The sequence below is a fragment of the Ceratotherium simum genome, chromosome 7, assembly GCF_057802395.1.
Source record: "Ceratotherium simum simum isolate JZ-2026a chromosome 7, ASM5780239v1, whole genome shotgun sequence".
Classification (NCBI taxonomy): domain Eukaryota; kingdom Metazoa; phylum Chordata; class Mammalia; order Perissodactyla; family Rhinocerotidae; genus Ceratotherium; species Ceratotherium simum.
Window position 1 is genome coordinate 49,179,904 of NC_141906.1, and position 14,460 is coordinate 49,194,363.

A 14,460-nucleotide genomic window follows, 5' to 3' on the forward strand; every position below is an offset into this window, starting at 1 on the left:
GCTTATCATAGTAGCAGGCTAGATTTTTTTCAATTATTAGCAGCACATCCTTCCTCCCACCCCACCCTCTGAAAACAGCACACATACATTTGAAATCACGCTGCATTTTTAAAATGATACTAACATTCAATGTAATGTTAGTCATTCATTTCTCTCCCACAACTGAAAAAAGACTGTGATTCAAGTAAAGATATATCTAACAATCAAAGATATCTTTAAAAATGAGAAAACAGGGTAACAGGCAGCCTAAACATATTCATTTTCTTTTTTTCTCTGCCCCTTTAGGAACTCTACTATGGAAAGTACAGTTAACCTTTGTTGCCCCAAAACATCTTCTCCTTAATTTAACATTTAACAACTGTCTCTTCATTCATCTAATAAAAATACTCTGAGGGCCCCATTAAGTTGTGAAAGATGCTGAATTAATAAGGGATAATTCCTGAAGTCATGGGGCTGATACATAAATTCAACAGATTCTCTTGGTATCCTTGTGCTGAGAGAGTCAATAATTCACGACATTTTTGTGTCTAAGGTTAAACTTGAAGGGACGACAGGCATAAAATAAGTCTACTCCAGACAAACTTGCATATATGATCACTCTACCCATAATATTATCTCCAAATAGGACACATGAAAATGATCTTTTGCTTCAGAAGGAAAATAAAAGTATTTTGTTACCCTTTTTTTGGTAAAAAAAAAAATAAGAAAGTGGTACACCTAGCGCCCAGACCTTGGTTTCTAACACCATTCTCCAAGAAAAGAAACCTGAGCTCTTTGAGAAACGGATGATGATTCTAAGCCTGGGAAGGAAATATCAAGATGAGCCTAAAGCATCTTGTAGTGCCAGAAAGTAAAGAAGAGCCAAAAAACACAAAAACAAAAAAATTTAAAAAGCACAATAATGTGAGCGTGTCAAAGGGACAAAAGATCCGACTGAAAGAACTCCCAATTTGGAGTTGGAGCAATTTGAGCAACAAAGCAGTACTAGATTATAATCCAAAATATAAAATAAATATCCATGAGTCTATACTGACATAAATGATCGAATAAATCAATAAATGAGGGAAAACAGACAAATCTCTCATGCAGAAGAGTCACAAAAAATGTTGAGAGATGTTCCACTCTCAACAAGGTAGAGCACAACTCCCTACTCCTTAAGTGTGGGCTGTGCACAGGCACTTCCTTCCAAAAAGTATAGTACAACGAGAAGGCGGGAAAAAAAAAAAGAGTATTTTATAGCGAAAAAACCTAACACTACCTCAACCAAGTGATTAAGATTACCATCAACAGTGATGAATCATGTTGACAGTATGTAACCCTTGATATGATGTGATGAAAATGTCTGTTTAAGCTCTGTGGTCTTCTTCCCTATAACACATAACCCCAGTCTAATAATGGGTAAAACATCAGACATTCTATGAAGTACCTGACCAGTGCTCTTCAAAACTGTCCGAGTCACCAAAAACAAAGTCTGAAAACCTGTCACAGCCAAGAGGAGCCTAAGGAGACATGACTACTAAATGTAATGTGGTGTCCTGGATGGGACCCTGGAACAAAAAGGAGGACATTAAGTAAAAACTAAGAATATCTGAATAAAGTATGGACTTTAGTTAATAATAATGTATCAACACTGATTCATTAATTTTGACAAATGTACCATACAAATGTAAGATATTAACAATAGGAGAAACCGGATGTCAAGTACGTGGGAACTCGATACCATCTTTGCAAGTTTTCTGTAAATCTAAAACTGTTCTAAAATAAAAAATTTATCTAATAAAAATAAGAAATAAATTATAATATTTAATATACAGATTAACATCATGACCCTCATTTTGTCCCAATATCAGCCAGTCACTTTTATTTATGGTACATATGGTGTCCTGAGGAAATGCAGGGTGTCTGCACGCAGAGAAGCTGGTAACAGAGGCCTCCTTTCAGTACCCTGCAATGTACTGCAATTCACATGTATGCCCAGTAAAGTAGTTTAACTAAACTACTCCTCACAAGAATACACAAATGATTTAAAATATTTCAGGCAAGAAACAGTAGGTAGAATACAATATTAATAATATAAGCATACACAAGAAGCAAAAGTGACATTTCTCCCATTCCTAGTATGTGTTCTTTATCAGTCACAACATGAAGTTAAAAACAACGATGTTTTCAACTAATAAGATCTGACCAGAAGTAGGCCAAAAAATTTCAAAATTATTAAGATGCCTATTGGCCCTTAGTGGATTTTTATTACTGTAATGAATAAACAAAAGTTAGATACATATATAAAATACGTATTTTTAAATAGTAACAAATTAAAGAGAGGCAACAATGGATTTACATCTACTATTACTAACAATGAACTCTGCCCTAAATGTTTATTATGCTTCAAGATAACAGCTAATGATATTATGAAGCCTTCATAATTAGCACAACATATAATCAAGATTATAATGATAAATCTTTATCATTTTTAGTGATGTTTAAAGTCATGCTATACACAATCTACTATTTTATGACATTTCACAAAAGGTAATGACAAATATGCAGAAGCCTTTACAGATGTTTCCAACCTGTCTTCTTACATTTGTTGGATTCTGTTTTGAAAATGAAATATATGAAAAAGATATATTCTCAACAGCAAACGACTTCTTTAATGAAAACAATTTTTAGTAAAATTGTGAAAAAGTAACCACTGAGAAAGCAGTCGATCAAAATAAAAAGATTATGAGGTAAGGTTTATGAGTTAGCACCACACATGAAATTCATTTTCTCCATCATTCATAGACAAGAAGTTGTAGAAAAGCAGATGAATCCAAAAATGTACAAAGTGCTATAGGATATCACTGATGTGGTCAATTTCATAGCAACACGACCTTTAATAAACAGAGGAATACTTACAAACTATAATGAGATGTGTAGCAACTATAGTACGGTATTTAAGGGACTTAGCTCCAGAACTGGACTGCATGAGCTGGAATACCGGCAACAGAATTTATTAGCTATGAGACCTTGGACAGGTTACTTAATCTTTCTACGAGTTATCATCATCTGCAGAATGGTGATAATAACAAGTGTCTACCTCACAGAACTAGGAGAAGAATTAAGAGAGATATTTCATTACAGCACTTAGAACAATGCTTGTCACATGGTAAGTACTAAATAAATGTTTAGCTATAATTGGCCATCAAAATGAGAGTAATCATGAAAATCTTTTACACCACAATGAAATTCATTATCTTTTGGCAAAAAACTTAAAAGTTAACAAACTTAGAGATGAATTGCACGTTTTTTTTTTTACAAATAAATAAGAATTCCAAATTTGCTGGCCTGTTCTGGGATATTTTATAAAGACTGACGTCGTTGAGAATACTCCATCCGTATTTCCTGCTTAAAGGTTATATTGACAGTGTGGCCATAAATAACTAAGAGAAAACACTTCATCAGAACTTAGAAATAGTATACATACCCTCAAATCAGGAGAAAAGTTGTCTGCAGAAGTTGAAATGGAATCTGATGATACAACAGAAGCTGATTTTGTATGCACTGAATTCTCTGAATGAGAAGTGGAAGCACTACAAAATACAAAAGCACAGTATGTTTGAAAAATGGGGCTTTAAAAAGCCAATTTCAGAAATTTTATTAATTCTATCTCCATTATTTACTAAAGCTTCCATTGCCAACTAGTGCCAACTACTTTACCTAGTCAATCTTCTCTCCAAATATTGGTAAATTGCAAACTCTCTATTTCTGCAGGGCTAAGTATTCTTACCTTCCGTATTCCCTCTGGACAGACTTCCCCAGTACTTATGAATACAACACAGGCTAATTCTTTCTTTTTATCCAACCATCCATTCATCCAATGAATACTCATTGATGCAAACGAGTAATGGTGTAACGGTGCAAAACCATTACATCAGGCCATATGATTTGGAGATAAACACAATATAATCCTCATGTTCATGAAGCTCACAAGGTTGTGGCAGAGACAGTCAAGTAAATTAACGGTGCAATGTGATAATGACTCTAACCACACACACACACACACACACACACACACACACACAGAGAAAGAGAAAGAGTGAACAAACTATGGGAGAAAAGAAAAGGAAGCACCTAACTCTACTCAGAAAGTTCAGAGAAGACTTCACAGAGGAGATGATATTTGAACTGAGTCTTGAAAGACAGGAGAATGCCAGGCTGACAAAAAAGTAAAGGAATTCCATAAATGAACAAACAAAAAGCACTGCAAAGGTATAGAATTATCAAAGAGGATAGGACATTTGAGAAACTACAAATAGTTCAACAGGGCTGGATGAACAGAAGATAAAGATGGGAAGCTATCTTTGTACCTTGTACCTTTCCACCAAATCAAACTCTATATTTTTAACAAGCCTGTCTTAAATATTCACTTCTTCCATTATACTAGGTAATCACATTCTATAGTTACTTTTATTCCCTTAAATTACTATAGAACTCTCCATACGTGATCACATACTGCCTTTTATTGTTTAGTGATCTCAGGTATGTACACTTTGTCTCACCAACTAAATTTTAAGTATCCCAAGACGGAGAATTGTGTCTTTATTTTCCAAAACATCTACTTCACTTCCTGTTAACTGTTAAGTATACTGTTAACATGTATTGTTTGTTAAATTCAAAAACACAGTGACAATATTCCTATGCCAGAAACTGAATGATTTACATCATTTCCTTTTATCAGTAAAAGCAAGTTAAACTTATTCAAGGTAAGAAAAACCAATGATGGAAAAACCTCAAACACTGAAGCTTAAAGATCTGACTAAAAAATATATTTTTCTAAAGCTCCATTCCCAACTTATTAAACATCTTCCTCACACCAAAAGTCAAAATTTTTTCATTAGATAACATTTTTTTTGTGTGTGTGTGTGAGGAAGACCCGCCCTGAGCTAACATCCGATGCCAATCCTCCTCTTTTTTGCTGAGGAAGACTGGCCCTGGGCTAACATCCATGCCCATCTTCCTCTACTTTATATGGCATGCCACCACAGCATGGCCTAACAAGTCGTGCATCAGTGTGTGCCTGGGATCCGAATCGGCAAACCCCGGGCCGCCACAGTGGAGCACGCACACTTAACTGCTTGCACCACCGGGCCGGCCCCTGAGATAATATTTAAATTCCATGTTTCATTTTAAAATTTGTCCACCATAAACCTGCCTATAATAATAAATTATTTACACATGTGAAAATTATCTCCCCCAAAAGAAATTGTCACTTCATTTTTTAAATTTTTTTCAGCTTTATTGAGGCATGATTGATAAATAAAAACTGTATATATTTAAGGTGTACAATATGAAGTTTTGATATATGTATACACGGTGAAATGACTACCACAATCAATCTAATTAAAACATCCTTCACCTCACAGTTCTCTTTTTTTTGTGGTGAGAGAATTTGAGATCTACTCTCTTGGCAATTTCACGTATACAATAAGGTATAGGTTACCATAGTCACCATGCTATACATTAGGTCCCCAGAACTTATGCACTTATATCTGAAAATTTGTCCCCTTTGATCAATATCTCCTCATTTCTCTCTTATCAGATATATGGTTTAAAAATATTTTCTCCCATTCTGTAGGTTACTTTTTCACTTCATTGATTGTTTCCTTTGTTGTGGAGAAATTTTTTAGTTTGATGTAGTCCCACTAGTTTATTTTTGCTTTTGTTGCCTGTGCTATTGGTGTCAAAACCAAGAAACCAGTCTCAACACTAATGCCAAGGAGCTTTTCCCCTACATTTTCCTCTAGTTTTACAGATTCAGGTCTTACATTTAAATGTTTAATCCATTTTGAGTTTATTTTTGTGTATGGTGTAATATAAGGGCCCAATTTCATTCTTTTGCATGTGGACATCTATTTTTACTAACACCATTTATTAAAGAGTTTATCCTTTTCCCATTGTATATTCTGGAGCCCCTTTCAAAGATAAGTTGACCCTCATGTGTGGTTTTATTTCTGGGCTCTCCATTCCATTCCATTGGTCTATGTTTCTGTTTTTTATACCAGTACCATACTGTTTTGATAACTATAGCTTTCTAATACAGTTGAAAGTTAGGAAGTATGCCTTCAGCTTTGTTCTCCGTGCTCAAGACTGCTTTAGCTATCTGGGGTCTTTTGTGTTCCATACTGATTTTAGAATTGTTTTTTCTGTGAAAAATGCCATTGGAATTTTTATAGAGAATGTATTGAATCTGTGGATCACTTGGGGTAGTATGGACATTTTAACAAGATTCATTCTTCTAATCCATTAACACAGAATAACTTTCCATTGATTTGTGTCTTCTTCAATTTTTTCCATCATTATTTATTTATTTATTTTTTTGTGAGGAAGATCAGCCCTGAGATAACATCCATGCTAATCCTCCTCTTTTTGCTGAGGAAGACCAGCTCTTAGCTAACATCTATTGCCAATCCTCCTCCTTTTTTTCCCCCAAAGCCCCAGTAGATAGTTGTATGTCATAGTTGCACATTCTTCTAGTTGCTGTATGTGGGACGCGGCCTCAGCATGGCCGGAGAAGCAGTGCATCGGTGCACGCCCGGGATCTGAACCCGGGCCGCCAGTAGCAGAGCGTGCCCACTTAGCCGCTAAGCCACGGGGCCGGCCCCATCATTATTTTATAGTTCTCTCTGTAAAGGTCTTTAACCTCCTTGGTTAAATTTATTCCTAAGTATTTTACTCTGTTTTGATGCATTGCAATGGAATATTTTCTTAATGTCTTTTTCAGAGACTCTGTTGTTAGTGTATAGAAACACAACTGATTTCTGCATGTTGATTTTGAATCCTGCAACTTTCCTGAATTTGTTTATTAGTTTTAATATGTTTTTGGTAGAGTTTTTACAGTTTTCCATGTATAAGATTATGCCATCTGCAAAATGTTATGTATTTATACAATGTGAAAATCATCTCCCCCAAAAGAAAATGTCATTTAAACGGATGAAAATGGTATGCCACTGGGAACACTTCATAACATTTTTTTTTTTTAATTGATGTTTTAATGGTTTCTAACATTGTGAAATTTTGGGTTGTACATTTTTGTTTGTCCATCACCACATATATGACTCCCTTCACCCCTTGTGCCCACCCCCCACCCCCACTGCCCTGGTAACCACAGTCCAGTTTTCTCTGTCCATGTGTTGGTTTATATTCCACATATGAGTGAGATCATACAGTGTTTGTCTTTCTCTTTCTGGCTTATTTCACTTAACATAATACGCTCCAGGCCCATCCATGTTGTTGCAAATGGGACGATTTTGTCTTTTTTATGGCTGAGTAGTATTCCATTGTATATATATACCACATTTTCTTAATCCAATCGTCAGTCGAGGGACACTTAGGTTGCTTCCACTTCTTGGCTATGGTGAATAATGCTGCAATGAACATAGGGGTGCATAAGCCTCTTTGGATTGTTGATTTCAGGTGCGTTGGATAGATTCCCAGTAGTAGGATGGCTGGATCATAGGGCATCTCTATTTTTAATTCTTTGAGGAATCTCCATACCGTTTTCCATAGAGGCTGCACCAATTTGCATTCCCACCAGCTGTGTATGAGGGTTCCTGTTTCTCCACATCCTCTCCAACATTTGTTGTTTTTTGTCTTGGTGATTATAGCCATTCTAACAGGCGTGAGGTGGTATCTTAGTGTTGTTTTGATTTGCATTTCCCTGATGATTAGTGATGTTGAGCATCTTTTCATGTGCCTATTGGCCATCTGTATATCTTCCTTGGAGAAGTGTCTCTTCATTTCCTCTGCCCATTTTTTGATCGGGTTTTTTTGTTGTTGTTGTTCAATTGTGTGAGTTCTTTATATATTATGGAGATCAACCCCTTGTCAGATGTATGTTTTGCAAATATTCTCACCCAGCTGGTTGGTTGTTTGTTCATCTTGATTCTGGTTTCATTTGTCTTATAAAAGCTCTTTAATCTGATAAAGTCCCACTTGTTTATTTTTTCTTTAGTTTCCCTAATCTGGGTAGGCATGTCATCCAAAAAGATTCCTTTAAAACCAATGTCAAATAGTGTGTTGCCTATATTTTCTTCTATGAGTTTTATAGTTTCAGGTCTCACCTTCAGGTCTTTGATCCATTTTGAGTTAATTTTTGTGAATGGCGATAGCACATGGTCCACTTTCATTCTTTTGCATGTGGCTGTCCAGTTTTCCCAACACCATTTATTGAAGAGACTTTCCTTTCTCCATTGCATGTTCTTAGCACCTTTGTCGAAAATTAGCTGTCCGTATATGTGTGGTTTTATTTCTGGGCTTTCAATTCTGTTCCATTGATCTGTATGTCTGTTTTTGTACCAGTACCATGCTGTTTTGATTACTATTGCTTTGTAGTATGTTTTGAAGTCAGGGATTGTGATGCCTCCTGCTTTGTTCTTTTTCTTTAGGATTTCTTTAGCTATTTGGGGTCTTTTGTTGCCCCATATAAATTTTAGTATTCTTTTTTCTATTTCTGTGAAGAATGTCATTGGGATTCTGATTGGGATTGCATTGAATCTGTAGATTGCTTTAGGTAATATAGACATTTTAACTATGTTTATTCTTCCAATCCACGTGCATGGGATATCTTTCCATTTCTTTATGACATCATGGATTTCCCTCAATAATGTCTTGTAGTTCTCACTGTATAGGTCCTTCACCTCCTTGGTAAGATTTATTCCTAGGTATTTTATTCTTTTTGATGCAATTGTAAATGGTATTATCTTTTTGAGCTCTCTTTCTGTTAGTTCATTATTAGCATATAGAAATGCAACTGATTTTTGTAGATTGATTTTGTACCCTGCAACTTTGCTGTAGTTGTTGATTGTTTCTAATAGTTTTCCAACAGATTCTTTAGGGTTTTCTATATATACAATCATGTCATCTGCAAATAGTGAGAGTTTCACTTCTTCGTTACCTATTTGGATTCCTTTTATTCCTTTTTCTTGCCTAACTGCTCTGGCCAAAACCTCCAGTACTATGTTGAACAGGAGTGGTGAGAGTGGGCAGCCCTGCCTCGTTCCTGTTCTCAGAGGAATGGCTTTCAGTCTTTCCCCGTTGAGTATGATGTTGGCTGTGGGTTTGTCATATATGGCCTTTACTATGTTGAGGTACTTTCCTTCTATTCCCATTTTATTGAGAGTTTTTATCATAAATGGATGTTGTATCTTGTCAAATGCCTTCTCTGCGTCTATTGAGATGATCATGTGGTTTTTATTCTTTGTTTTGTTGATGTGATGTATCACGTTGATTGATTTGCAGATGTTGAACCATCCCTGCGTCCCTGGTATAAATCCCACTTGATCATGGTGTGTGATCTTTTTAATGTATTGTTGTATTCGGTTTGCCAATGTTTTGTTGAGGATTTTTGCATCAATGTTCACCAGCGATATTGGCCTGTAATTTTCTTTCTTTGTATTGTCTTTGTCTGGTTTTGGTATCAGGGTGATGTTGGCCTCATAGAATGATTTAGGAAGTGTTCCATCTTCCTCTATTTTTTGGAATAGTTTGAGGAGGATGGGTATTAAATCTTCTTTGAATGTTTGGTAAAATTCACTGGAGAAGCCATCTGGTCCTAGACTTTTATTTTTTGGGAGGTTTTTGATTACTATTTCAATCTCTTTACTTGTTATTGGTCTATTCAGATTCTCCATTTCTTCTTGGTTCAATTTTGGGAGGTTGTATAAGTCTAAGAATTTATCCATTTCTTCTAGATTGTCCAATTTGTTGGCATATAATTTCTCATAGTATTCTCTTATAATCTTCTGTATTTCCATGGTATCCGTTGTAATTTCTCCTCTTTCATTTCTAATTTTATTTACTTGAGCCTTTTCTCTTTTTTTCTTAGTAAGCCTGGCTAAGGGTTTGTCGATTTTGTTTATCTTCTCGAAGAACCAACTCTTTGTTTCATTAATCCTTTCTACTGTTTTTTTGGTCTCAATTTCATTTATTTCTGCTCTGATTTTTATTATTTCTCTCCTTCTGCTGACTTTGGGCTTTGTTTGTTCTTCTTTTTCTAGTTCTGTTAGGTGTAATTTAAGGTTGCCTATTAGGGCTTTTTCTTGTTTGTTAAGGTGGGCTTGTATCGTTATGAGTTTCCCTCTCAGGACCGCTTTTGCTGCATCCCATATGGTTTGATATGGCATGTTATCATTTTCGTTTGTTTCCAGAGAGTTTTTGATTTCTCCTTTAATTTCATCAATGGTCCATTGGTTGTTCAGTAGCATGTTGTTTAATCTCCACATTTTTGTCACTTTCCCAGTTTTTTTTTCATGGTTCATTTCCAGTTTCATAGCCTTATGGTCTGAAAAGATGCTTGTTATGATTTCAATCTTCTTAAATTTATTGAGGCTTGCTTTGTTTCCCAACATATGGTCTATCCTAGAGAATGTTCCATGCGCGCTTGAGAAGAATGTGTAGTCAGCTGTTTTTGGATGGAGTGCTCTGTATATGTCTACTAGGTCCATCTCGTCCAGTTTTTCATTTAAGTCTAATATTTCTTTATTAACTTTTTGTCTGGATGATCTATCCATTGCTGTAAGTGGGGTGTTAAGATCCCCTACTATTATTGTGTTGTTGTTGATTTCTCCTTTTAGGTTTGTTAATAGTTGCTTTATGTACATTGGTGCTCCTATGTTGGGTGCATATATATTTATAAGTGATATGTCTTCTTGATGTAGTGTCCCTTTTATCATTATATATTTCCCTTCTTTGTCTTTCTTAACCTGTTTTATCTTGAGGTCTACTTTGTCTGATATGAGTATGGCAACACCTGCTTTCTTTTGCTTGCCATTAGCTTGGAGTATTGTCTTCCATCCTTTCACTCTGAGCCTGTGCTTGTCTTTAGTGCTAAGATGTGTTTCCTGAAGGCAGCATATTGTTGGGTCTGGCTTTTTAATCCATCCTGCCACTCTGTATCTTTTGATTGGAGAGTTCAATCCATTTACATTTAGGATAATTATTGATATATGAGGGCTTAATGTTGCTGTTTTGTCACTTATTTTCTGGTTCTTTTGCATTTCCTTTGTTTCTTGTCCCATTTGTTTTGGACTGCCAATTCCGTTTGGTTGTTCTGTCTTATGATTCTTCTAGTTTTCTCTTTGTTTATCATATGTGGTTTTGCTTTGATTATTTGTTTAGTGGTTACCTTGAGGTTTGGGCAAAAAATCTTGTGTATGAGATAGTCCATTATCTGATAGCCTCCTATTTCCTTATACTAAGTCACTTCAGTCACTTTCCTCTTCCCCTTCTAAGTTGCTCTTGTTATACATTATTCTATCTTGTGTTGTGGCTGTGTGTTTACAGTGATGAGGTTAAATTTATTTTTGGTGAATTTCTTCCTTTGATCTTTGAGTTTAGTATTTAAGTGGTTGCTAACCTATTCCGGTAAAGATCTACTATTTCTCTGATTTTGTCTACCTACTTTTCTCCTTCCTCCAAGCTTTGTGTTCCCTTTCTCTTCTTTTTTTCAGGCCTGAGGGCCTTCTTGAGTATTTCTTGTAGTGGGGGTCTCGCGGCCATGAACTCCCTTAGCTTTTGTTTATCTGGGAGAGTTACTATTTCTCCATCATATTTGAAGGATATTTTTGCTGGATAGAGTATTCTTGGCTGAAAGTTTTTGTCTTTCAGTATTTTGAATATATCATTCCAGTCTCTTCTAGCCTGAAAAGTTTCTGTTGAGAAATCTGCTGAGAGCCTGATGGAAGTTCCTTTGTACGTTATTTTTTGTTTTTGTCTAGCTGCCCTTAATATTGTTTCTTTGTCGTTGACCCTGGCTAGTCTTACCACTAGGTGTCGTGGTGAAGGCCTTTGTCTGTTAATATATATAGGTGTCCTGTTGGCTTCGCTTACTGGTATTTCCTGCTCCTTCCCCAGATTTGGGAAATTCTCAGCTATTATTTCCTTGAATAGGCTCTCTGTTCCTCTTTCCCTCTCCTCTCCCTCAGGAATACCTATAATTCTTGTTACATTTTCTAATAGGGTCAGATATTTCTCGGAGTCTTTCTTCATTTCTTTTTAGTCTTAGTTCTCTCTCCTCTTCCATCTGGAGTATATCTGTTTTCCTATCCTCTAAAGTACTAATTCTTTCCTCCATATTGTCAGCTCTGTTCTTTAAAGATTCCAGATTCTCCTTTATCTCCTCCATTGTGTTCTTCATCTCCATCAGCACTGATTGGTTTTTCTTTATGATTTCAATCTCTTTTGTGAAGAAACTCCTAATCTCATTGAATTGTTTGTCTGTGTTGTCTTGTATTTCGTTGAGTGTTTTTATGATAGCTATTTTGAAATCTCTGTCATTTAGTTTATGGATTTCTGTGTCTTCGGGGTTGATTTCTGGGTGCTTGTCATTTTGTTTCTGGTCTGGTGATTTCATATATTTTTGCGTTGTGGTTCCTGTGTTGGTTTTGTTTTTCCTCATCCTGGAAGTCTCTGGTTGCAATTTCCACCTGCCGCCACTGTCTGGTGGTAAAGGGCTGTGTAGTCTAAGCCCCCTGCGCTCTGCCCCGGTTTTTCTGCTGCGATCCGCAGTTTTGTTTTGTTTTTTTCCCCACTGCGATCCACGGGTCCAGTCGTTTGATCAGGTCTGCCTCGGATCGCTAGGTTTGGTCTGGTCGAGCTGCAGAGTCCGGGTTGCGGGGAGCGGGGAGCTCTCTCTTTTGCCCTCTGGGTCCCTGACGTGGGAGGCTTCTCCTTTGCCCCTCTTTATCCGCTCTCTGGGGTGCTCAGATGTTGATGGTAGCCCTGTGGCTCCTCTGAGTCCTCTGTGTGGGAGTTTCCCACTGGCTGAGAGAGTCCGAAGAGCCACAGTTTCCCCGCCGAGGGCCACCCCTCCCCCCTCTCTGGGAGCCGCGCGGACCCGGATCGCTGATCTGATGGGGAGGGAGCGGAGTTCTCCTTACCTCTCCCCACTTCCTCCGGGGGCCCAGCACGTTCCGCTCTCAGATGTGTGGCAGTGTGGATCCCTCTGCTCTAGGTTTTCACTGTCTGGGATTCCGTTGTTGGTCTGTGACTGTTGCTTTTGTTGTATCTTGTCGGAGGAAGAGTTCACGGGAAAGCTCACTCCGCCATGATGCTGACGTCACTCCCTCATAACATTTTTTTTTTTAACGCGAACATCTCTTTATTTTATTAACTGTTTCAAAGTATGATTGTGGTTGTTATTTTTCTATATCCAAGAGTCCATAATATAATGCAATGGAGAAGTCATAAGAAATTCTATTATTTAGTTTCATAACGTAAGGAAAGAGAAATTGATAGCCTAAAAATGTTTTCTTCCTTTTTTTTTGTAGCCAACTTCTGATTAATTAAATGCCATCTGCATTAAAATAACAAGTAAAATAATCAAACTTTAGGCACATTACTTTGACAGATATTGTTTGATGCCTACTCCATACATATACACACCCCTTTCTTTCCTCACTTTGATCATGGCAGTCTGTGCCCAGCCCAAGATGCCGTGCTTGCTTTTGGCTCTCTTGTGGCTAGGAGAACCATGTGACATAATTTTGGTCAATGAGATTTAAGGGGAAGTCTGTTAATGGTTATGGAAACCTTTTATTTTCTTAAAAAATGGGAGCAGAAACGGCAGGGTAGCCCTTAACTTTGCCCACTTTCTCTCTCTTGCCTGGAACAAGAATGTAAAGTTTGGAAATACTGTAGCCATCTTGTAAACATGAACAACATGCTGGCCTGCTAAGGACAGGGAGCCAAACAACAGGAAGATCATAAAGTCCTTACAGTCTCGTGAGTAGCTGAATCCACACCAACAACTCCCTACTTCAGGAATTTTTGCTACGTAAAATAAATGAAATTCAATTGTTAAAATCACTGTAATCAAGTTTTCTATTCTGTATAACCAAAACAATTCTAAGTGATAAAGCAATCAACACCTCATAAAGTCTATTTTGGACAAGTTCAAATGTACAACACTACTGTTTATGCATATGACCCTCTGGGAGAACAGAAAAAACACTTAAAGGCAATAAAACACAATTTAGAATTATGGGTGGTGTATTACCTAGAAAAATAATATTGACAGAGAATATCATAGCATGCACCACTAAGAAACCAAATGGTTCTTTAGAGCCCAAGTATGAAGTAAATAAATCCAAGAGAAAATAACAAACAAAACCAGGTTCTGCAACTAATACCTTGCAGTCTCAGATTCAAGAAGCAGTCTTTCGAGCAAAAATGTGGCAAACAGCCTTTAATTAACTTCTCTATCAGGCACACATAAACATGGGAAGATAGTATGATCTACAATGTTATATTTGAATAAGCACTAACATATATTTCAATATCACCAGTCTACAAAAGGTTTTAAACTCCAGAGAAGCAAAGAGGAGCTGGAGGGGCCAGAGGTGGGGATATATGATAGTACTGTTCTTGTGATTACCGCAGACACTTACAAATACACACACGCACACCAGCAAAAATACTGCA

The 14,460-nt window shown here is 36.8% G+C and overlaps 1 protein-coding gene across 7 annotated transcripts in view; it reads right to left on the reverse strand.

Annotated features, from left to right (window-relative positions):
- The window catches only part of MTMR2 (myotubularin related protein 2), a 113,320-nt gene that overhangs the window by 62,083 nt on the left and 36,777 nt on the right, over window positions 1-14,460 (reverse strand). For 4 of the 7 annotated variants that reach the window (XM_087433612.1, XM_004427421.3, XM_014785235.2 and 1 more), the window contains one exon: window positions 3,467-3,572. The exons of 1 other annotated variant lie outside the window; for it this stretch is intronic. In XM_087433612.1, coding sequence (XP_087289738.1) covers window positions 3,467-3,572 — 106 coding nt within the window. Of the gene's footprint in view, window positions 1-1,426; window positions 1,548-3,466; window positions 3,573-12,917; window positions 13,033-14,460 lie in introns of those variants that run through there. 2 more of the 7 variants (XM_087433615.1, XM_087433617.1) reach the window with 2 other exon arrangements.